The 22,869-nt window shown below is 33.9% G+C and overlaps 1 protein-coding gene and 1 long non-coding RNA gene across 2 annotated transcripts; one reads left to right on the top strand and one right to left on the bottom strand.

The window, feature by feature from the left end:
- Positions 1–1,007: 1,007 nt before the first annotated feature.
- Positions 1,008–2,899, bottom strand: LOC122305826. The gene is made up of 5 exons (XR_006241260.1): positions 1,757–2,899; positions 1,623–1,664; positions 1,484–1,525; positions 1,340–1,384; positions 1,008–1,239 (listed from the first exon to the last, which is right to left on the bottom strand). It is a non-coding gene; the product is annotated as an uncharacterized LOC122305826 (long non-coding RNA).
- Positions 2,900–14,727: 11,828 nt separating this feature from the next.
- On the top strand, positions 14,728–22,869 carry LOC122303515 (probable ATP synthase 24 kDa subunit, mitochondrial). Its single transcript, XM_043115328.1, has 7 exons — positions 14,728–14,953; positions 16,332–16,425; positions 18,163–18,307; positions 19,268–19,378; positions 19,549–19,695; positions 21,628–21,750; positions 22,493–22,869. The coding sequence occupies exons 1-7, from the start codon at positions 14,915–14,917 to the stop codon at positions 22,554–22,556; spliced, it is 723 nt and encodes a 240-aa protein (XP_042971262.1). The 5' UTR covers positions 14,728–14,914; the 3' UTR covers positions 22,557–22,869.

Genomic DNA, 22,869 nt, shown 5'->3' with positions numbered 1-22,869 from the left:
TATATCTAGTTGTGGATCTCTCTAAGAATAAAGTGAACTAATTACTAGTTATGATATTAATGCTATTGATTAAGAAAGGCACAAAGCATAAGCATTGCAATAATATTCTTTTATTTTTTTTAGGTCTTGTTTGGATATTAAGATGAGATAAGATCTCAACTCATTTCATCTCAACATCTAAGCATTACTCAAACAGAAACACTTTTTAATTTTTAATTTTCAACTTTTTCATCTAATAATTACCTAATCATAATAATTTTTCCAAACTTCTAAACAAAATACAAGAAACATTTCTATTTTCTCAAATTCTAAAACAAGAATTATATTAAAAAATTATATTCAAACAATATTTCAATTTTATAATATTTTTATTAATTTTTTTCTTTTTCCAAAACACCATAAAACATCTTAAATATGTACTCAAATTATTTCAATACTATTTCTAAACTATTTTATACTATATTCACAGATTTTTCATCTCATCTTATTTCAACGGTCAAAAGTACCCGATTTCAAAAAATTCTTAAATATTCTCAAAATACGTCATAGCCGAACATAGCCTAAATTGCTGAAGGGAGGACGGAGAATGGACATATATGGTAGATCATGGTTGGTAATTTGCTGCGAAGGGGGAGCTAGCGTGCATTATATAATATGCCTTTGTTGAGGGAGAGGGGAGAATGAAGGGAATGAGAGAAAGGTTCTTGATGTAGAGAGTGAGAGGTGAAGAATATATATTGAGACGTGTGTACATGGATGTAGATCCCTATAAACACGTGCCGTACACATCAAACCCTCGAACTCCACAACCAACTTTTCCTCTCCACCGACGCACAGCTAGCCATGTTTTTCATATGACAGACGGAAGCAATATTCAGATCGATTCAGTTGGAAAAAACAAGCAGTTATCAGAGTTTTACACACTCATGAAGCATTCAGCTGTATATGTAGATGAATATAAAGAACAAGAAGCACCCCTAAACTTCATAACCAAGAAATTAACAATATCACTGATCAAACTATATATGATATAAGAAGATCGAGCAAACTGATCAATCAGGGACGTTTTACAAGCCTCTGAATCTAAACTGCTATTTTTACATTATCTGTTCAATGAATATCACACCTTATACAGCTTGTCTCCTGCAATAGCTGCATCACATGATCCAGTACCACTAGCTCTTTATATTTTTATTTACAAAATGGAGCAGTGCTTTTGGCAACGCTGGCAGAAAGATTCTGCATGTGCCCAGAATCAGAGAATTTTGTTTTAGTGAATGCACAATCTAACAAAAAAATAAAAATAAAAAAATTACATAATACTATCTTTGGAATATACCATCTTGAGGTTTCTGATCTGTTCGTGGAGTGATGTTGGTCATCCCTAGAATGAAAGAAATAATATCAAATGAATAAAATAAAAGATATATAAATAAGCAAATTATAATAAACATAAATTAGGTCTTTGAAATATATATACCACCTCGAGGCATTGGAACTGATTGTGGAGTGTTGTTGGGTATCACTAAACATGAAGAAATAATATCGAATTAATAAAATATCAAAAATATAAATAAGCAAAGAAATAAACTATAAATTAGGTCTTTGGAGTACTATACCACCTCGAGGCTTTGGAACTGTTTGTGGAGTGTTGTTCGATATCACTAAAATGAAGAAATAATATCAAATTAATAAAATATTAGATATATAAATAAGCAAATAAATAAACTATATAAATTAGGTCTTTGAAATCTACCTGCATCTTGAGGCTTCGGAACAGCTTGTGGATCAGTGTTATTGGGTATCACTAGAATAAAGAAATAACATCGAATGAATAAAATATCAAAAATATAAATAAGCAAATAAATAAACTATAAATCAGGTTTTTGGAGTACACCACTTTGAGGCTTTGGAATTGTTTGTGGACTGTTGTTGGGTATCACTAAAATGAAGAAATAATATCGAATTAATAAAATATCAGATATATAAATAAGCAAATAAATAAACTTTAATTTAGGTCTTTGAAATATATATATACCACCTTGAGGCTTTAAAATTGTATATATACCACCTTAATTTGTTTCTTGAGATTTTAATCTTATTGTTAATTCGCTCACTTGATTTTACATTTTTTTTTTCAATAATTACTTCTTTCAAATTCTAGTTTACTAGTCTTAAATACTAATGTAATTCAACATAGCATTGTAAACTGAATAGATCGGTTCGATTTTGGCCCCAAACCAAGACCAACCAACCGGTGATTTTTCCTTTTGAAAACCGGCTGAAACCAACCGATATAGAGGGGGTGAAAGTGGCCGGACCAATTCTGGCCAATTTTCTATTAGTTTGGCTGGTTTGGGCCTTTGTTTTTACTCAATTCAATATATTTTTTAATCTTTTTTGGCTCAATTCAAGATCTTTTTGGACTTGTTTTTAGTTGATTTCAAATTTTAATTTGCTGAGTTTTTAAAAGCCATTTTATATATAATATAAAATATTATATATATATATATATACATAATCAGCCGGTTTGGTAGTTTGAACACTATAATCAAACCGCCAATATTGGTTTTCACATATTTCTACCATCGGCCAATCGGTTCATTGTCGGTTTTGACTGGTTCTGTACTCCAATAGCTAGTTAGCATCACAGATGGCCGGTTTCCTCAATTTTTCTATAGCCTTAATTCAACATGTGACATGGTTAAAAAAAGAAAATAATTTAGAAAATAATATAAAAGTAAGAAGTTTAACTAAAAATGTGAAAATGTTTTTGAAATGTCATTTTTTAAAAGATATAAATAAATAAAAACTGGAAATGTCTTTGATTTTTTTAAACACAAAAATCAAGAAGTCCCAAATCTTCTACAAAACATAGACAAGCAATACAAAATATTATAAAAACATTGAATATAAATAAAATAAAGTAAAAAAATATAAGATTAATAAAAAACACATAAAACAAGAATAATCCAAAAAACAAGGAAAAAAAGATTAAACTAATGGAAAATGCTACCATACCCCCCTAGTTAATTTATACCACTCACTAAGCTCCCTTGATGTGGTACTGCCACGTGAATTATTAAAAAATTTAAAACACAAACATAAAAAGGTATAAGGAATATATAAGAATTTTAGTCTTTATTTTTTTATTTTTTTAAAAAGCCAAGTGGCACATCAAGAGAGAAAATAAGTGATATAAATTAGTGAATATAATAACATTATCCTAAAGTACTAGTTATTTAAAAAAGGAGATAAAGAGAAGGAAGCTGTTTCTCCTCTCGAATCAGATCCACCTCTCGGCAAAGGGAATGGCCTCTTCAGCTCTCCTCACCTAAGCCAACACAGGTGGGGAGAAGTGAGATGCATATATACTTGGAAGCTAGTAGGCAAATCCAAGGCACGCGTAGTTGCAATTAATATTGATGATCGCCTATATGCATGCTGGGTTCATTTTCTTTTCTTTTTATCCATAACTTTATTATTGTGTATTTTTTTTTTTAATTTAATGTTTTATTGATTTCTGGATTTATTTTTTTTGTTTTTTTATTTATATTGTTTCATTTTTATATGTTTTTTAATATTTTTAATTTTACACATATTTTTATTTTTTATGTTTCTGCACATTTTTATTTTTTATGTTTCTTAAATAGTTTGGATTTTTTTTCAACTTTTGAGTGCTCTCTTTTTTATTTACACATTGTTTTGGAAAAAACAACAACTTTTTTATATGATGTTTGGAGTAATTTTAAAATCAGTTTTTGTATTAAAGAACGATCTTAACAAAAAATATAATGTTGTGAAATAGATTTCCTCAATGTTGTTTAGAGGTGATGATCCATATATAATATAATATATATATAGTATTTATATTTTGCATATGTATTATTTATTAAGAGAAATGATATTTATAACATAGTATACAACTTCTGTGCACTTCTTCTGAAAATAAAATAAAATAAAATAAATAAATGAGTGGTAAAGATGATACAAATAGGAAAAGATTAATTTTTAATAGTGGATGTCACTATTTTTTTCCTAAGAAACCCCACTATTTTTTCAAAAAGAAATATGCAGAACTTACGTACTCTAAAATTATATTTAACAATATTCTTTTTGGTAACCATATAGTCTAGTACAATGTCAACATCTTGGTTTTTGATAGATTAATTAACATAAATCCAACAAAAGACCATCTCAATTATTGATAATTTAGCAAAAGCCCATGAAGGAGACTATAAAAGTACAAGAAGTAAAAGAATAATCATGCCACACTCAAGATGATGCTAATTACTTTTGTATTTAACCTAAATATATAAAATATCATTAATAAAATAAACACGAAAATATCAATAAACTAATAAATCAATATATATATATTATAAATTAGAATTAGTGATATACCTTTTTGGCCATTCACCAAAAATGTTGTAGGAATATTAACGTTCAAACTTTTATGTTGATCTAGTGCGCCCACCGATATGGTAAATTGAATGCTCACGCCAGGCCCAGGGGCAGCAGTTCCAGGAGTATTAGATGGGGTTTTGCCATCATCCCTGTCGGGATATTCACGTTTTGGCACATCTTTCTGTTGTGCTTTTGGCATATTTGCGAGTCCAAATCTGTCAGATAGCAGATGGTCATCTCTCTTCTTGTTTTCTGCCTGAGAATTTGTAATAAGAGCATGCTTTTGCTGGTTCTACTGCTGCTTTTGTGACAATATTGGGCTTTCACATAATGGGTTGCCCTTGATCCTCGGTTCCAGTGCAGAGCCGGTGGGCTTTGATTCTGAAGGCGGAGGCATTGAACTAACAACATGTGCAGGGGTGGCCGGATCGATGCACCCTTTGGTGTCTGTTAGGATGTTGTCCTTCCTCGCAACACTTCTCTGATCGATATTTGGATTGGGGTCGTTAGGTAGAGGAAAAAAAGGCATTCTAATGATTTCTAGGGTTTGTTATTCAATTTTTTTTTCGAAGTTAATTTTTGTACTATCTATATATATGTAGTTAGTACTTCTCAACTATAGGACTCGCCAGGGCAATATGGGTTGTGGAGGCTAGAAGGGATTTCCACTTCTAAGATTCTCCATTGCTGAAAAGTTAAGCAGAAAAGAACCAAATACGATATGTACTGGGATTCAGAAAGGAATATAGACAGCTTGAACCGTGCTTTAGTACTCTACAAGACTTCTAAGTAACACTAATTAATGCCTGCATTGATAAAGAGAGTTCTACACAATGATTAGTTACGATGAACCGGCATGAGTAGCAGCATCTAGTACTACTCGTGGGGCTTAGCCCGGTGAGCAAAATGAAATGAAAGGTGCTTGTTGTAACAATGGTGGAGGCAAAGGGGCAAGGGGTACTTTTTTTTAGTAAAACATCTAATATTATAAAATATAAAGGTCCACTGCATATTGCAGCAAATATACAAGCAAACCAAATTAAAGAGAAAAATGTGGGTCTTTCCCACTATGAAAAGTTAGCATAGAGTGAGGGATTACATTAAGAGGAATGTTTCCAAACATAGGTTTTCACATATGTGAATCTTCGGAAATTACATTAAGGGGGCCAGGGGTACTACTTACTGGACCACAAGAATATATTTTTTAAGAGAATTATTATTACTTTAGTTATTAAAGTTAATTCATAAAATAAACTCATAAAGTAACTTAATTTGATATGATACATTAAATTGTAAAGTTATTTTTATCGTAAAGTAGATCTAACGAATCACACATAAAATCACCTCATTTTATGATCAGTTTACTTTTATATAATTTATTTGTATTTATAACACTTCTCTCATTTCAAACCCTCTTGCCTCCCTTATAAAAAATTACAAAATTTAAAAAATAATTGTGACCCAAATGATTCTTTATTGGAAAGGTTATATATACATCCTTCGATAAATACAAATGTATTAAATACGATATTTTTCTTATTGTAAAGTTAAAAATAATAAAAATAAACTTATATGAGCTTATATATACGATCTTGATCAGCTTTATAAAAGTTATATGCTTTAATTGACGTTGATCATAATCTTCTTTTCCACAAATCGTTCATGTACTTAACAAACCAATTAGTAGAATAGGGCCAACCCTTCTCAAATAAAATGAATATTGTTAATAACTGCGTATAAGTCAAGCAAATTAATATAACCAGATATGAAAGTGAAGTGCTCTCGAATAAAGCAACTTATTAAAGCGGGTGGGCATCGATCAAAGTGAATTTTCTTTCTAAAGTTTTCCCTTTGTGTAAGTGTAGTATTCTAGCTAATTATGATCCGAGAATGATATCAAAGAAGCTGGGGATCGGATAATGCTTTAATGAGCAACCCTTTTGATCCAGAATAATTCTGTTTTGATATGGTTCCCCCCCCCCCCCCCCCTTCTTTCTGAATTATATATAAACATGACAATTGATTTGCTTGGTGAAGACAGGCTTTATTATGAAGATCGAGATACTGCTAGCTTGAACCTTGACAAAGTATTTTCTAATAACTTATGAGTAAATTAAATTAGTAAGACAATAACCACAACAATAATAATTCTCAAACTTCAACTTTCAAGGGTTATTTGGACAGATTAATGGACTTATTAACTATGAGTATTTTTCTCCCTAAAGAAAATAGAGTTTTCTCAACTTTAAAATATATATAAATATATATATATATATATAGAATTTCCAAAATCTCTTTTCAAAGAATAACGCTAGAAAATTATATGCATTTTTAATAACATCAAATTATATATATTGAAATCAAATTGTTTTCAAATTAAAAATAAATATTTGAAAAGGTAATTTTTCCTACTTTTTAAAAAATACGAAAGGCAATTAATCTAGACTATCTAGTCATTGCACAAAAGGGAGAAGAAAGAATAAGGAGGTTTTAAATATGGTTTTAACTTATCTCATCTTATCTAATTTTATCTTATTTCATCTCAGCATCCAAATATCATTCAAACACAAATGTTTTTTATTTTTAACTTTTGATCGATTTTTCAGATTTTTCATCTAATCATTCCCTAATCATTACAACATTTTCAAATTTTCAAACAAAACACAGAAAACAACTCAATTTGTTAAACCATAAAATAAAAATAATATTAAAATTTTATATTTTAACAATATTTTAACTTTATAATATTTTTATTCAACTTTTTATTTCTCTTTTACCAAAACCCCTAAATCACAAATCATTTCACTATTATTTATAGATTATCTTATTACTATTTACAGATTTTTTTATCTCATTCAATTTGTGTGTGTCAAGGGATTGGAGAGGATCCACCGAGTCAAAGGAGTCAACTTTCCAAAACCAAGATAGACAAGACATGTGGCATGACATATGAAAGGACTGGTAGCAAAATATGTCAACAAGGCAACATAATTAATGCAGGTTATATATCTAGAGAATTAAAAAACAATAATTATATTCCTAATCTGGTTGTGAAATTACACATCACACACCTCTAATGTGGCAAAGTCTAAGAGAAGTTCAATCCAGTTGTTAACTTGAAATCATGAATCAGTTTCATGAAGTAGCCCTAACTCTGAGAAGCTTCTCTCCCCCATGAGTCTCCAGTCACCCATCCCCTCTAAGATAGATTTTTCTCCTGTGGCAGTCGTTCGGCTCCCCACCCATCTAAGAAATTGAAGAAATTTATGGGTCTAACTCTCTCATATAACTGATTTAATAAGAGAGTGTTGTTCATTGTTTATAAATGTACCCAAGATCTTGTCCACATGCAATATGAGATTTATTCCTCAACATCCTCCCTCACGTATAGGCTAATATTTTTTCTGATCCTTGTCACGGGGTAAGTGGTGTGGGCCCCCATTCGTCCAGTGGTAGGCTCTAATACCATGAAAAAATTTATGAGTCTAGCTCTCTCATAAAATCGGTTCAACAAGAGAGAATTGTTCATTCCTTATAAAGATGCCTAAGACTTTGTCCACAGGCAATGTCGGATTTATTTCTCAATATCCTCCCTCATGTACAGGCCAATATTTTTTTCGATCCTTGTAACGGGTAAGTAGTGTAGGCCTCCATTCGTCCAGTGGCAAGTTCTGATACCATGGTATTTTTTCTTCAATACCATGAAAAAATTCATCGATCTAACTCATTTTATAAACCGATTCAATAAGAGAGGTTTGTTCATTACTTATAAACATGCCCAAGACCTTGTCCACAAGCAATATGGGATTTATTTCTCTATACCCTCCCTCACATGTAGGTCAGTATTTTTTCTGATCCTTATCATTGGATGATAGTGTGGGCCTCTATTCGTCCTGTGACAGGCTTTGATACCATAAAAAAATTTATGGGCCCAACTCTCTCATAAAACCAGTTCAACAAGAAAAAATTACTCATTACTTATAAATATGTCTAAGATATTATCCACAGACAATGTGAGAATATATCTAACAAAAATTCCTTCTCCCTTATGAACAAAATCCCCCCTCCCATTGATCCTCTCTCCCTCATGACTCTCATGTAAGAATCCCCCCTCCTATCGATCTGGTTGGTTTCTCCCCCCTACCTACCACAGTGCAAATCTCGATCGTTGAGTGGTCTGGCTGGTAGGCTACTTCTCCTTTGCCATCGTTCGATATGCTCACCAACCAGAACCCTAGATCTATATGTTCTAGTTATTTCCAATTTATGAGTTTCTATTATTACACAATTTTGATTTCTAAGTTGGGTTGTGCTTATTTTTTATTTCTAGACTATTATTGCATGATTTATGTTTTACTAAGCTGGGTTGGGTTAATTTTTAGGCTATTATTGCACAATTCATGTTTGGTTTTTTAGTTTTGTTCTTGAAGCCACATCCTCCTCGTCCAAATCACAAATTTTAAAAATTTGGGAGTCAACACACTTTTTTTTTTCCTACTAAAGGCCAACGCATCTTGGGATATTCATGTGGATCCAATGTTGTTAGACGTGTTTCCAAGAGGGACGCTGGAGATATGTATGATATCAATTATTGTACTTTCCTATCGTTTGGTCTGCCACTTATGGATCTTTCATTCAAGGGGTCAGCTGGAAACAAATTTAGCTTGACCAGTAAGAAAATAGATGTGCGTTGTTAACATCTAAGTTTGTTTTATAAATGTATGTGAAGATTGTGAAGATGGCTATCCTTTTCAATTAAACATGAACTGTTCTTCCAACTAATTAGAACCATAATTTTAGAAACATGATTATTTTCTTCCATGACTTTATTTTATATGTAGTTTAACTAAAACATATAAAGAAGATAATACAGAAAAAATGCATGACAAGAAATAATATTGCAAAGCAATAGACTACTACATCCCAATATTCCAAATAGAGTATTCTATACACCAGATTAGTACATGAGAAGATACATTAATTCCAGGTCAGGAATTTAGGCTAATAGCTCTTTTAAAGCAATAAAGCTAGCTTGCATCTCAGTCTCTTGCATATTACCTTCTTGATGGGTAGTGAAAAGGCTGCCTCCTTCCTTCATCTATTTAACTCACACATAAACCACTTAGAATACAAGTTAGGATTCACCTTTTAGAATACACCACTAAACCATGTCATAGAATGTAAGACAACAATCATCCATTTGATAAGCAGCATTAATGTCTTGTCCTATTACTTGATTTTACTTTATGTTTTGTCTCGTGGCCCACAAACCACAATTTCTTGAATGCTGTACTAATCTCGCATGATGACATAACTCATTCTTTCGTATGGCTACCCTTATGTTGAGGTTTGATTTTTGATGTGGGTTGTCTTTATTTATGAGTTGCTACTTTTGGTTGGTGAATGCTTGGGTGATTTCTGACTTGTTGGTTTTCTTTCATTTATGAGTTTCAAAATTGGTTTGATTTCTATGTGGGGTTGTTTTTATTTCTAAGTTGTTGATTTTGTTTGGTAAACACTTGGGTTATTTCAATCTTGTAGGCAAGGTGTTTTGAACCTTTGGGTCCTTTTTATGGTAATTGTTAGGGCTAAGTTAAACTAATTTGATCAATAATACAATACTACATTGGTTTTTTACTTTTTTTTTTATTTGTTAATGTATTTATTCAAAAAAATATGTAAGTTCTCTTTTGTTTGTTAATGTATTTATTTCATCTTCATATCAACAAGATATCCTAAATGAAAACAAACATTCACTACACGTTTTCATTCCCCACTCCAAGACAATATGCATTGCCAATAAGGCTTGTGAGAATTTTACTTTATTACAAATTTGTTAAGTTTGGCAAGTGTGTGTCTTCTTTTTAAGTCCTTCGTCCCCCGATCCAAGACGTACTTATCTGGCAATACATGAATATTCTTCATTTGACAAATTTTAAATACATGCCTAAAAAGACTGCCTCTCATCTCAAAATAGTGCACACATGCATTTAATATTGCATTCATCCTCATTATAGTAAATTGAGTACTAGATGGTTTTGATATGGTCATTAGTGAAAATTTCATCCAAAACATCAAAGGTGGAAATGTAACCTTGTTTGTTAACAAGTATGCAATTACAACAAATCATCCCCCACACCTTTCTTTGGACTTCTTTAAACTTCACATTTGTATATAACACTTAAAAATACTTCTCAATGCAGAATGGGGATACACATGAGATGGTTTGGTTACAGGAATTGAAATTAGCTATCGTCTCCACTTTCACCTTCTTCAAAACATTATTAAATTGATCAATAAATTTCTTCAACATCGTACCAAAATGCACAAGCTTGTGAAATAAAGTATTCATGATTTCAAACTGCTATGTAGAACTCATACTAACGCAAAATACACCATTCAAGTAAACTAGTATCCAAAACAATCTCTCATTGTACAATCCTTGCAGGCATGCATTATCGCTAAGGTCATACTTCTGAATTAGTTTTCCCTACTTCTCCTCGAATTCTGCACAGGTCTGTGACTCATATAGGGCACTGTGAGTAGAAGTCTTCAACCCTACGTTGAATTGGGAGTGGGGTCCCAATTTCTCAAATAGTTTCCGCATGATATGCCATGCATAGACAATATCTATGGTGAGTTTCTAGGAATACCATCACAATAGCACTCTCCATTGTCCCATTTTGGTCTGTTAAGATTACTTTTGGAGCCCAACCATTCATGTGCTACAATCATGCTCAGAATAACCACACAAAATACTTGTATCCTTGCTTGAAATCAAGCAATCCCCTAACAGTATGGACTACCCATTATTATTTACCTCAACAAAAGGAGCAAAATGCATATCATACCTGTTTGTTAGGTATGTCATATCAAATGTGATCACACATTCAAAATACTCATATACAGCTCGACTTTGTATGTCAACCAAGAACACATTTCTGAGTTTCAACTCGTCATCCACATCCATTACATAAACAAAGCCATCATCTATCTTCCCCATCATTTCAAAGTAGTCACTAAGTGTTTTACCACATTCTTTACACAGCCTTAAGTGTCTTGCTTTGTCAATAAAATTTTAACAAATTTTCTCTTGAAATTCAAGATTCTCCAACCCCCCACATCAACAACAAGTGCTCTAAAATTCTTGTTCATTCAAATATCTACTTTGTTATTCAAATTGAGAATCATTGGACTATATTCATCTAAACACTTGTGACTTCTAAAAAATTTGACTTCTGTAGGCTGATAATACTATGATTGTGAGCATTCTCAATAGTTGTCAAAACTCATACACCCTTTTTGTCCAAATAAGCATTTACCTTCGCCTTGCAATCCATTTTAATTGTTGGTCATGGCTTAAAAATGTTATTGTGGCTCGGATGTTACTTGCTGCCATGTGTACACCCAATTGTCACATACTTTGTTTTCCTATCTGCCTCTCTCTTTATCTTTTGTATCACAACAAAACCCTGTTGCTTGACATATTTGAAGTTCTTTATCAGTGGCAAACTCCATACTAGATTTTGGCTCCTTAACTCGTTCATCATCATCTAATAGATATTTCATTAATTCCATCAGCCTCAGCCTCTTTACTTACATTCGATGAAATTTTTGAAAATGAAAATTTATATTTGGGATTAGCATTTATATTATATACACTGTATGTTTACTTATCGAGTTAAAAGTGTAATACCATTAGTCATATGACAGCTTTGATCAATCGTGTGTAATGTACCTCCAAAATTCTCTTCACTTTCAGCACTAAATGGCATAGTTGATAATTTACTTGCTAGTTGAGTCTTTTAAGATATTCTCAACTTAGGGTAGGGCATCGTTGGTTCAAATAGTGGCATCAATAAAGGCTGTAATTAGGCACGGAGTTAAAACATCTCAAATACATATAAGAAAAAATAAACTAAAAAAGTTAAAATGAATCTACCTGGAAGGTATGTTGAATTCGTGTTGACTCCTCTAGATTACTCGAATGAGGGTCGGGCATCATTGGTCCAAAAGATGACATCGATGGAGGTTGTAATGAGGTACGATGATAAAACATCCCAAATACATCTAAGAAAAAAAAAAACTAAAAAAGTTTAAAAGGAATCTACTTGAAATGTATGTTGAACTGGTGTTGACTCATCTACATTACTCGACAAAGGGTAGGGTTGGTCCAAAATGTGACATCGGTGGAGGTTGTAATGAGGCACGGTGTTAAAAGATCCCAAATTCATGTAAAGAAAAAAAAAAACTAAAAAAGTTTAAAATGAATATACCTTGAAGGTATGTTGGACTAGTGTTGACTCCTCCGCAACTACTCAACGAAGGGTAGGGCATCATTGGTCCAAATGGTAGTATAGCATCAATGAAGGCTATAATTAGGAATAGTGTTAAAACATTCTAAATGAAGATTAAAAAAAAATGAGTTTAAAAGGAATCTACATGGAAAGTATATTGAACTCATGTTGCTCCTCTGGATTATTCAACAAATGGTAGGGCATCGTTGCCCCAAAAAAGCCGTAATACCAGCCCGACCCGAACCAAAATTATCAACATGATGTAAAACGATTCGAAAAATAGAAATTTCTGTGCATATTTTGATGTTGTTGAGTTGAGTAATAACCCGTTACCTGAACTGTACCAGTTATCTGATATTTGTTTCAAAAGCCGTCATTTAGTTTTCTTTTAAATGCCATAGGATTCGCAACACATATGCCCTATCTCACTATCTCGATTCTCAAACTTAGTTCATTGCCTTCTGCCCCCTTGACGACCATCAGTGTCGTCAATCTCTTTCTTAACTTCTTATATATTCTTTCTTGGATTGTTTGTCAAAGAAGAATCACAAAAATTTAGAGTTTGTCTCTTGACCTCTTGTATATTCTCTCACTCTCTCGACCTCCTGTAAATTCTATTTGGGTTTGTTTTAGTTGCTAATCAACGTTTAAGTTTAGGGAGTAATTAAGTTTTCAAGAGCAAGTTTCTTGTTCAAAGATTTATGATATTTTGAGAAAAAGTTAATATTTAGTAACTTACGATGAAGCTTCGGCATCCATGAATGACTTGTTCTTCTTTCTTATGTTTCAAAGATTTGGAGTGTATAACAAGAAAGAAAACCAAGTATAATGTGTGAATTTGAAATGATGGGATTGATTTCCTTCTTCTTTTTGGTTCAAAACAAGTGCTACTGCTTGATCGTGGTTTTTTCATTTTTCTTTTTTAAATACTAGATATTTCTAAGAATCAATTTTGGCCGAAATTAGGTTGGGTCGAAAATTCCTCTTTCATTGCAATGGGAATTGGGTTTGAAATATTCAGACAAAACTATTTCAGAATTGAAACTATGTTTTGACTAGTTCAAATTTAGTTCGGATTAGAAATTGATATTCATACTCGATCGGGTCGGGTGAATACCATGATGTACAAAGCAAGCATACTTAAGGAACATACAATCCTCTCCTCTCTGGCAGACTTATAGTGTCACGCTTCATTTAGATAGAAAAATAAGAACAAGTTTAATGTAACAAGCTTTTGATAATGGCTACTAGAAAAAATAGGGTTATGCTCTCTTCGAGAGAGATTCTATAGGGTAAGAAAATCATAGAGAGGAAAAGAGAGAAAAAGGAAAAGAACTCTCTATATCATTCCAGATGATTCTGACACGCCTCCCAACATAGAACATATATTGCCAGGCAACACTAGTGTGTTTGAGTGTTGAGAGTACCTCAACACTTCTCAACATACTCTATTACTATTTATTACTTTATTATTACTTTTTACCTACATTTTATTACTATTAATTACTTTTTACTATTATTCAATATTCTATTATTACTTTTTACCACTATTTACAACATATCTCAACACTTCTCAACATCCAAATCCAACCTAACGGTAACAACAAACCTAAAGGCCATGGGCTAGTTCAAAATAAAAGGCTAAGGCCTCATTTGGATGTTGTCATGAGATGAGAAATTTATAAATAATAGTAAAATAATTTGTGACTAATAATGAAACTATTTGAATTTAGATGTTTTATGAAATTTTGAGAAATGAAACAAAAAGTTGAATAAAAATATTATAAAATTAAAATATTATTATAATGTAATATAATATATAATTTTAATATATTTTTATTATGTAATTTGAAAATTTTATTTTTTGAGAAATTTGAAAATTTTATAATAATTAAATAATGATTAAATAAAAAAATTAAGATTTAAAAATAAAAAATAATTATATTTGAATTATATTTAAATATTAAAATGAAATCAGATCATCGTCCAAATGGGCCTAAAGCAAATAACAAATAAGTCCTTACATCAGTCCGGCCTATTGGAACACGCCGGTCCTTCTCCTTAGCATCTTGATACTTCCTCCCAGAGCCTTTCCTTAGGGCGAACACTAACTAGATCAGCACCGGTACAGATCAGTACCATTACACTCGCCCTACCCACCAAGACTTGGAACAAGAAGAACAGGAGGAAAACGACGCCGCTTAGGGATCATGGCCTTCTCGTCTCGCCTCTTGTCCAAATCGAAACAGGTAATTCCTCATATCCCGATATGGATATTTGTACCTGTTTATTTGTATCGTAATCTGATTCTTTGACCTATCTAGAACTCTCATTTTCGAGCCGGTCAGACTCGATTTGTTTCCTGTGGAGTTATATTTTGACTTCGGTTGGTTACTCTGGAAGTGAAATTTTCTATTGTAAGCCAAGCAAAATATTTCCTTTTAGATCTGAAATGATCAGTAATTTGGGATCCTGTGGCTTATTTTCTTTTGGTCTCCTGCATTTCTAGGTTACACCACATTGAGTCAGGGTTTCCGTAATTTGTGATGATTTTGGTAATTGGAAATTATTTTTCAGGTGTTTGTTGTATGTGAAAATCTTTTTGCCTTTTCTTTTGAGTGCGCTGGATGTTAATTTTGGATCCGTCGGATAGTTAGAAACTTAGAATTGAGTGGTTTGTTCGGAGGGCAAATGCTGTCTGGTTGGGAGTTTTATTTTAAACCGGAACTTTTATTTCATGTCTTATGGTTGGTGTGAAACTTCTGTAAAAGAATGCAAGTTTTAGATGGAAGAAGTTTATGTTGGTCACTAGGTTTATTGATGATGGTAATTCAAAGAATGTTATATTTTGCCCAATTTTTTACCAACCAATAAAAAATTAAACAAATGGGTAAAAGAGGCAGCATGGCGACAATAATGTGGAGGGAGATTAATCTTTATGTAAGTTTTTGTTATCAGAACAAAAATAGAAGATTTTAATCTGAAAACAAAAAGTGATGTAGAGGATGGTCGTATATGTGTTGATGCACTTGGGTGGGTGAGATTGATTCAGATTTCAACGCTAAGTTTGGAAGCTTGATAAGGTGGCATAAGAAATAAAATATGTTTATGTAAACTGTTGTTTGATAGAAAATATTTAAGACAATGGTAACCACGATCTAGTGGGCTGAGGTTTTAGTGAACCAACCTGACCTCCATTCTCTTGGTAGGCTGTGTTTTACGGCACTTTGCCACATGATGAGAAGAATTAAATTTGTTCTTGTCGCAGTGTGTAGTTTATACAGACTCTGATGGCATTTGAATTTCAGAATTAGATCTATATATATGAATGATGCATATTTTTTTTCTTTTACTTATAAAAAAGTCATGAAATATATGAAACGTTTTTTTCGTTTTATAAGTAAGTTTAAATAAATGAAATATATGAATGACACAACATAGTGTGTGTGTGTGTGTGTGTGTGTGTGTGAGAGAGAGAGAGAGAGAGAGAGAGAGAGAGAGAGAGAGAGAGAGAGAGAGTAAATTTGTACATACCTTTACTTACTTTTATTAAGATCTGCGCAACCAGCTGACTTAGTACTCTCTACTTCTATTTTTGTTTCTTTTTCTTTTCCCTTGAAACTACAGGTTTTTGGTAGCCAAAGCACGTTGCAGCAGGCTCATGCTATTCCCACCCGCTTCTTTGCCAAACAAGCTGGTCCACGTGCTCTTAAGGGAGATGGTGAGTCAATATGAAGATTTCTCATTGTTTTGGTCAGTTCATGGTGCCTCAATTGCATTGTCCACATTCAACTAAAAGAGAAAAGAAAAGTGCAGTGCATTAGATAGTTTTTCATCACTTGGCATGAATGTGCTACCGTATATGAAAATGCACATGCACGCTTGCACTTGTCATTTACGTTTTTAAGTGTCAATGCATGCTTATAACATACGGTACAAAGATAATGGATCTATGAATGTCACAAGTAGACTAATATCTAGAAGAATTTTTATCATAGAAAGCTGAACCAGGATGTTATCTCCTACATCAAATATCTGATTTTATCTAATATCTTCCAAGGTTGACTCTTTATGGGTAATGCTATAGGCCCATAACAATTTCTTATTCCCTACCCCTTCTCCCCCTATCTAGCAAGATAGAAAATGTGCGATGATTGTCATCATCCATCAGTGATCCATAAACGTCAAATTTTTCTTCAACTTTATATGCTTTTTATTTGTGCTCCAGTTATACAAGGGGGGTTGGGAGTGTGCGACTTGAGAACTTTTAATAAAGCCCTATTGGGGAAATGGTTATGGAGATATCATTCGGAGGGGGGGTCTTTGTGGAAAGAAATTACTGATGCAAGATATGGAGCTACTTGGGGTGGTTGGTGCTCCAACAAAGTGAGAGGGGGGTATTGTGTGGGTTTATGGAAATTTATAAGGAGTGGGTGGTCTTGTTTTGAGAGAAATGTTCGCTTTGTAGTTGGAGATGGTAATCTTATCAGCTTCTGGCGGGATGTGTGGTGTGGAGACCATGCATTGGAAAGAGTTTATCCAACTCTTTTTCGTATTGCTGCTAATAGGGAGGCTTCAGTGGCATATGTGCGGTTATTCCTTCATGGTGTTCATCAGTGGAATGTTCTTTATATCAGGGACTTTCATGATTGGGAATTACCTATTGTTTCAGATTTTCTCAACCTACTATACTCCATGAGGACTCCTATGACACAGTGTGATCGCTTGAAGTAGAGGTCTAATAATCAGAAGAAATTAACTGTAAAGGCGTATTATAAACTCTTATCATCACAAGACCATTCTCCTTTTCCTTGGAAGAGCATTTGGAAGTCTTGTGTGTCTTCTAAAGTAGCCTTTTTTGTATAGAATGCAGCTCTTGGGAAGATCTTGACCACGGATAACTTGAGGAAGAGGGGGTGCGTAGTGATGGATTGGTGTTATTTGTGTAAAAGGAATGGAGAATCTGTTGATCACCTCCTACTACATTGTGAGGTTACAAGGGAATTGTGGGATGAGATTTTTCAAAGGGTTGATGTTGCGTGGGTTTTGCTCGCGAGAGTGATGGATTGGGGTTGTTGGAGGAAGATGCAAGGATGTCATCAAGTAGCAGCAGTGTGGAAGATGATCCTGTTGTGTATTATGTGGTGTATTTGGTTGGAAAGAAATGTGCGCTGCTTTGAAGACAAGGAACGCTCTATGGTAGAGTTGAAGAACTTTTTCCTACACACTTTATTGCTTTGGTTTTCCGCTATTGTACTAAACGGGGACAATGTTCATGAGTTCCTGTCTTTAATTCATTGCGCATAGAATGTTCCTAGTTGTCTTATGTTTACTTCCTGTGTACACGGACTTTGCCTATTTTCTGATTAATAATATTTTTCTCTACAAAAAAAAAAAAAAAAAAAACCTCTATACTATCTTTTTTACTGACAAATAATTTATATTTTGACCCTTACAGACATGTTGAAGGGCATCTTTTTTGAGGTTAAGAAGAAATTCGAGACAGCCTTAGGGATACTTCGAAAGGAGAAGATCACCATTGATCCGGAAGATCCAGCTGCAGTTTCTCAGTATGCCAAGGTCATGAAGACGATAAGAGAAAAGTAAGTCTTTGATGTCTGGGTCCACATATCTGCTGCAGTTTCAATGTACAATGCTATGAACAAATGAATGCACGATGGCAATTGGGAGTTACCCTAGATTACCTGATACATGGCTTTGGCTGGTGGGTTATGCATCTAGTATTTACTCAGGTTGGGTCTGAAATTCTGAATAGCCCTGTCTTGGTAAGGCTCAATGTCATAAAAAAATGTTCTTTTGAACTGATATTAATTATATATATATATAAGTAAACTTGTCTTAATCAGTAATTCCAAAAACGCCTACAAAATAATTTATTAATTAGGATAACGTTTTCCAGTTACATAGAATTGGATGCCACACCTAACATTTGCTCAAATTTCTTCTTTGCAATTCCATCGCAGATATCAAAACTTGCAAAAGTTTGATGAGATCGTAGGGATGTTTCCGATTAGTATGATCCATTTTCTTTCAGAGGATAATTTGAACTGCACCATGCTTTATAGAGTAGCTTCTGTAGACTGTATCCTCTTCCATTTCTACTTTTTCTTTCTTTTCTTTTCTTTTTTGGTTCCTATCCTGAAAAATAATGAAGGAAAATTTCAATGTTGTTTCATCTGATTGGGCAGCTTTTAATGGTAACTTGTGAATTGGTCATGATGAAGCAGTTATCCATTTATTAAACATTATTGTCTCACTCTGGAAATCATTGATGCTAAGTCTTTGCCATTCACGCATGTACATACTCACATTCATTGGTCTCTGGTAGATGTTTGTATCACAAGAATTTATATTTAAGCCTTCGGGCTATATTATAATTACTTAATCATGTGGTTTTGTAAGTCATACTTATATGACTTACAAAATGTGAAGAATAAGTATATATTCTGTTTGTTGAAATCACTTTCTATCATTCATGCTTTCATTGCTTTGTAATCAATATTTCATTCTAAGTTATTTTTCTGCTGTTATGTTTCCTGTAGGGCAGACTTGTTCTCAGAATCCCAAAGGATCCAGTTCACCATACAGACACGAACTCAAGATATTCCAGATGCCCGGACTTATCTGTTGACATTGAAGGAAATACGGATCAAGTATGTGCTACTCTGTTGTTCAACTAGTTGCATTCTTTACTTTAGATATGATCAGTGTGCTAATTATTGTTGCTGCTGGCAATGTCTTGTTGTAGGATTCTAACTGTTTATTTTCCTGTGGCACATGCTGTATATGCTCATGTATGTGAGTGCTGGTTTTTCTGCTGCAGGAGGGGTCTCACGGATGAACTTGGTGCAGAGGCAATGATGTTTGATGCACTGGAAAAAGTTGAAAAAGAACTTAAAAAGCCCCTCATGAGGAATGACAAGAAAGGGATGGCAGTTCTAATTGCAGAGTTTGATAAAATCAATAAGAAGTAAGTACTATTTTAACCCATTGGGATTCAAATGTTTTTTCTTGGAGGGGCACGCCAGCTGTTTTGTGTTTTTTTTTTTTTGGGGGGGGGGGGGGGGGGAGTTAACCCATAAATTTGAGTTATTTGCATGAAAGGCTGTTTCATTTATCTAACAATAAGGAGTTTGCTAGGTAAGTGCATGCTTTGGGGAGCTGTATGGTAAGGTTGTTTTACCTTTGATGAGCCCCTTAAGATTATGTGGGCTCATCTGACTACCACACCTCTTTACATGTTCCCACTGTTTTGATGGTTAAATAATAACGGTTATAAGTGCTCTGGTTCAAAGATGAGCCCTTGGACCATTGGTATGTCTGCAATAGTTCGTGTCACTACTAGAAGCGTGCTTGTGTGATTTTTAACAAAGAGAACAAAGTGCCAAGATATATATCATTTTACCTTTACCAGCTAAATCAGTATCTTACGCAAGATGGGAATCTATCAATGGTTCAAAAATGTAAAGCTGTGCTATTATGTGGCTAAGAGATCGCCTTGGAGAAAACAGTTAAACTTTATCATCCTTTTTTTTTTCTTGGAAAGTTCAAAATAATTTTGTTTTTGCAACTCAAATGCCGCAAAAAATTAGAGACATGGACCAAAATGTATTAACTAATCTACTTAGAAATTATGTATTAGAAATTAGATAAGGGTGTCTAGAAAAGCATGCCTATTCATCTTTACCGCTAAAAAGCTTGTAGTTGACTGACGGAAGTGCTGTTTTCTTTTTCTCCTTTCCTAGCTATAGCATGGACTTGCTTAGTTGGTTTATGCAATCCCTTGTTTGCGACCCCAATGTATGACGTAGAAGCATCTTTAATTGGTGCTATCTTATTCAGTTAATTTGCTAATTTAATCAGCTTCTTTGTTCTGCTTTCAGGCTTTGTGTGTTCTTTTTTACTCAGTGTTGTGCAGATCAACTAATCACCTTGTTTAGTCCTTTTTTTAAGTTGAGACCTGCTGGTGTTGTGATTTTATGAGTTTCTAAGCTTGTGCTCTTAAGGGTTTTTTATTGTCTACAAGAGTTATGGTGTAACGCCCCGATAGAATTGCCCAAACCACATGGCCTATACTCTAAAAGGACTAGTCAATGATACAATCGGAGCCCCATTGGAACCTTATAAAGAGCATGAACTTTTCCTTTCCAAACAATGTGGGATCCCATACACCACCTACCCATATCCTTATCATATGGGGTATTACAATCTACCCCCCTTAAATTCCCGACGTCCTCGTCGGGCCTATCCGTTGTAGGTGGCACAGCTCAAGTCCCACATTTCTGGTTGGAATAATCTCTAGTACCATTTGTAACGCCCCAATGGAAGGCCCAAACCACATGGCCTATACTCCAAAAGGACTAGTCAATGATACAATTGGAACCCCATTGGAACCTTATAAAGAGCATGAACTTTTCCTTCCCAAGCAATGTAGGATCCCATACACCACCTACCCATATCCTTATCATATGGGGTTTGATGCTTGCATGCTTTACAAATGATTCTTGAATGGAGCATGAAGAGAAATAATTGCAGTGAATCTCAACATTGTGTTTGATGTTATAAAATTTGGGTACTTTGGAGAGGATGGACAGAGGGGAATCTGTTTAGATGATGACTTCTCGAGGAGAATCCCCAGCTGGTTTTCTCGGCTCATGTTTTGAAACAACTTCTTTTTCTTGCTACCCTGCCCCCATTTAGATGATGACTTGTCTGATTGGTGGGCCATGTGTCATACTTTCTGTAGCATTTCTTTCATACGCTATTTATGTGAATGTTAGCAGAACTCAGGTTATATTCATTGCATTTCCGTTTTGATTTTCTTGTTGCCTCTGGTTGAGGTGAGATGCAGACTTCATGGCTTTGTTTTCATCCTTTCTCAATTATTCTTTCATTTTTCCAGGCTTGGAATCCGTAAGGAAGATTTGCCCAAGTATGAAGAACAGTTAGAACTCAAAATTGCCAAGGCACAACTGGAGGAGTTGAAGAAAGATGCTCTTGAGGCAATGGAAACTCAAAAGAAGCGGTATATTGTTTATGCTTGCTGACCATCTTGTTTTACCCACTTTACAGTTAATTTTTGGCCGACCATTCAGAGTTTTCCAGATAACTGAGAGTTCAAAGACGTGGGATATCTTTGTGAACATTGATTCTGAGAAATGACTGTAGAAATGTGGTTCTGCAAATATAGATGTTTAACAAAGGAGATGTGTGCAAGAGATATATTGTCTAGGTCTCTTGGGGGTCAAAAAATCGAAGTTCTAGCAATGCATTGATCTGATATCTTTGTAGGTACTTTAACCATGAACAGAATAAAATAAATTCTTAGTGTATTCTTCATATATGTTCACATATGTTTTGGAAAATTTAGATGTTGGAAAAGGACTGGGAGGATGGGGTTGAGACTAGTTCCTCTGGAGATGGCATCATATTTTTGAAATTATTCAAATTCAGAGGCCAGTGACAATTTAAAGGGCCTCAGGCAAGGTGCAAAATCTTTGGTAGTGATAGTGAAGATCCTGGCCACAAGGTTACTTTTCACTGTCTTAGCAATGGCCCACCTGTGATGTGGTTAAGTAGAATTAGTAGCAGTTATCATTTTTTTTTTAAAGAACTAGTAGTGGTTCTTAACCAGATTGATTCAGGTGCATTTTTTCCCCACTCCAGCATGTTCGATATTTGACCGATTGTTTGGTTAACACCTTTGAGTTTGACACTCTTGACCTCCACTGATTTGGAACTAATACTCGGTCTTGATTTTATTTCAGGGAGGAATTCAAGGATGAGGCAATGGTTGATGTCAAGTCTTTGGACATTCGGAACTTCATCTAAGATTGGAATTAGCTCCTGAGTCCCTGACTTGTCTGTTTGAGGTCAATAATTGTTTGGGCAGTGGAAACCAACAATTTTTGTTTGGAAAATGGAGGTTGGGAGTACATCTCCTTTTATTTCTTTTCCTAGTCACTGTGTTGGATACCGTGATCTTTGATATCTCTGATCAGTGGATTCGAAATAAGTTGTGTAGGTAATTGCAAGATTGTGAGTCTCAAGATTTAAAATTACAGGATTTGGAAACCTGAGGATCTGAGTCCCATGATTTGTAATTACTCTTTTCTTGTGATTAAGAAAAAATATTTCAGGTGCA

Source organism: Carya illinoinensis, chromosome 3, assembly GCF_018687715.1.
Source record: "Carya illinoinensis cultivar Pawnee chromosome 3, C.illinoinensisPawnee_v1, whole genome shotgun sequence".
Lineage (NCBI taxonomy): Eukaryota > Viridiplantae > Streptophyta > Magnoliopsida > Fagales > Juglandaceae > Carya > Carya illinoinensis.
This window is presented reverse-complemented; position numbering and strand designations above follow the sequence as displayed.

Excerpts from the sequence above, each read along its gene's own strand:
- LOC122303515 (XM_043115328.1), top strand. The coding sequence starts at position 14,915 with ATGGCCTTCTCGTCTCGCCTCTTGTCCAAATCGAAACAG. Across the intron at positions 16,426-18,162 it reads ACGTGCTCTTAAGGGAGATG|ACATGTTGAAGGGCATCTTT; the intron begins GTGAGTCAATAT and ends TGACCCTTACAG. Across the intron at positions 19,379-19,548 it reads TTGAAGGAAATACGGATCAA|GAGGGGTCTCACGGATGAAC; the intron begins GTATGTGCTACT and ends TTTCTGCTGCAG.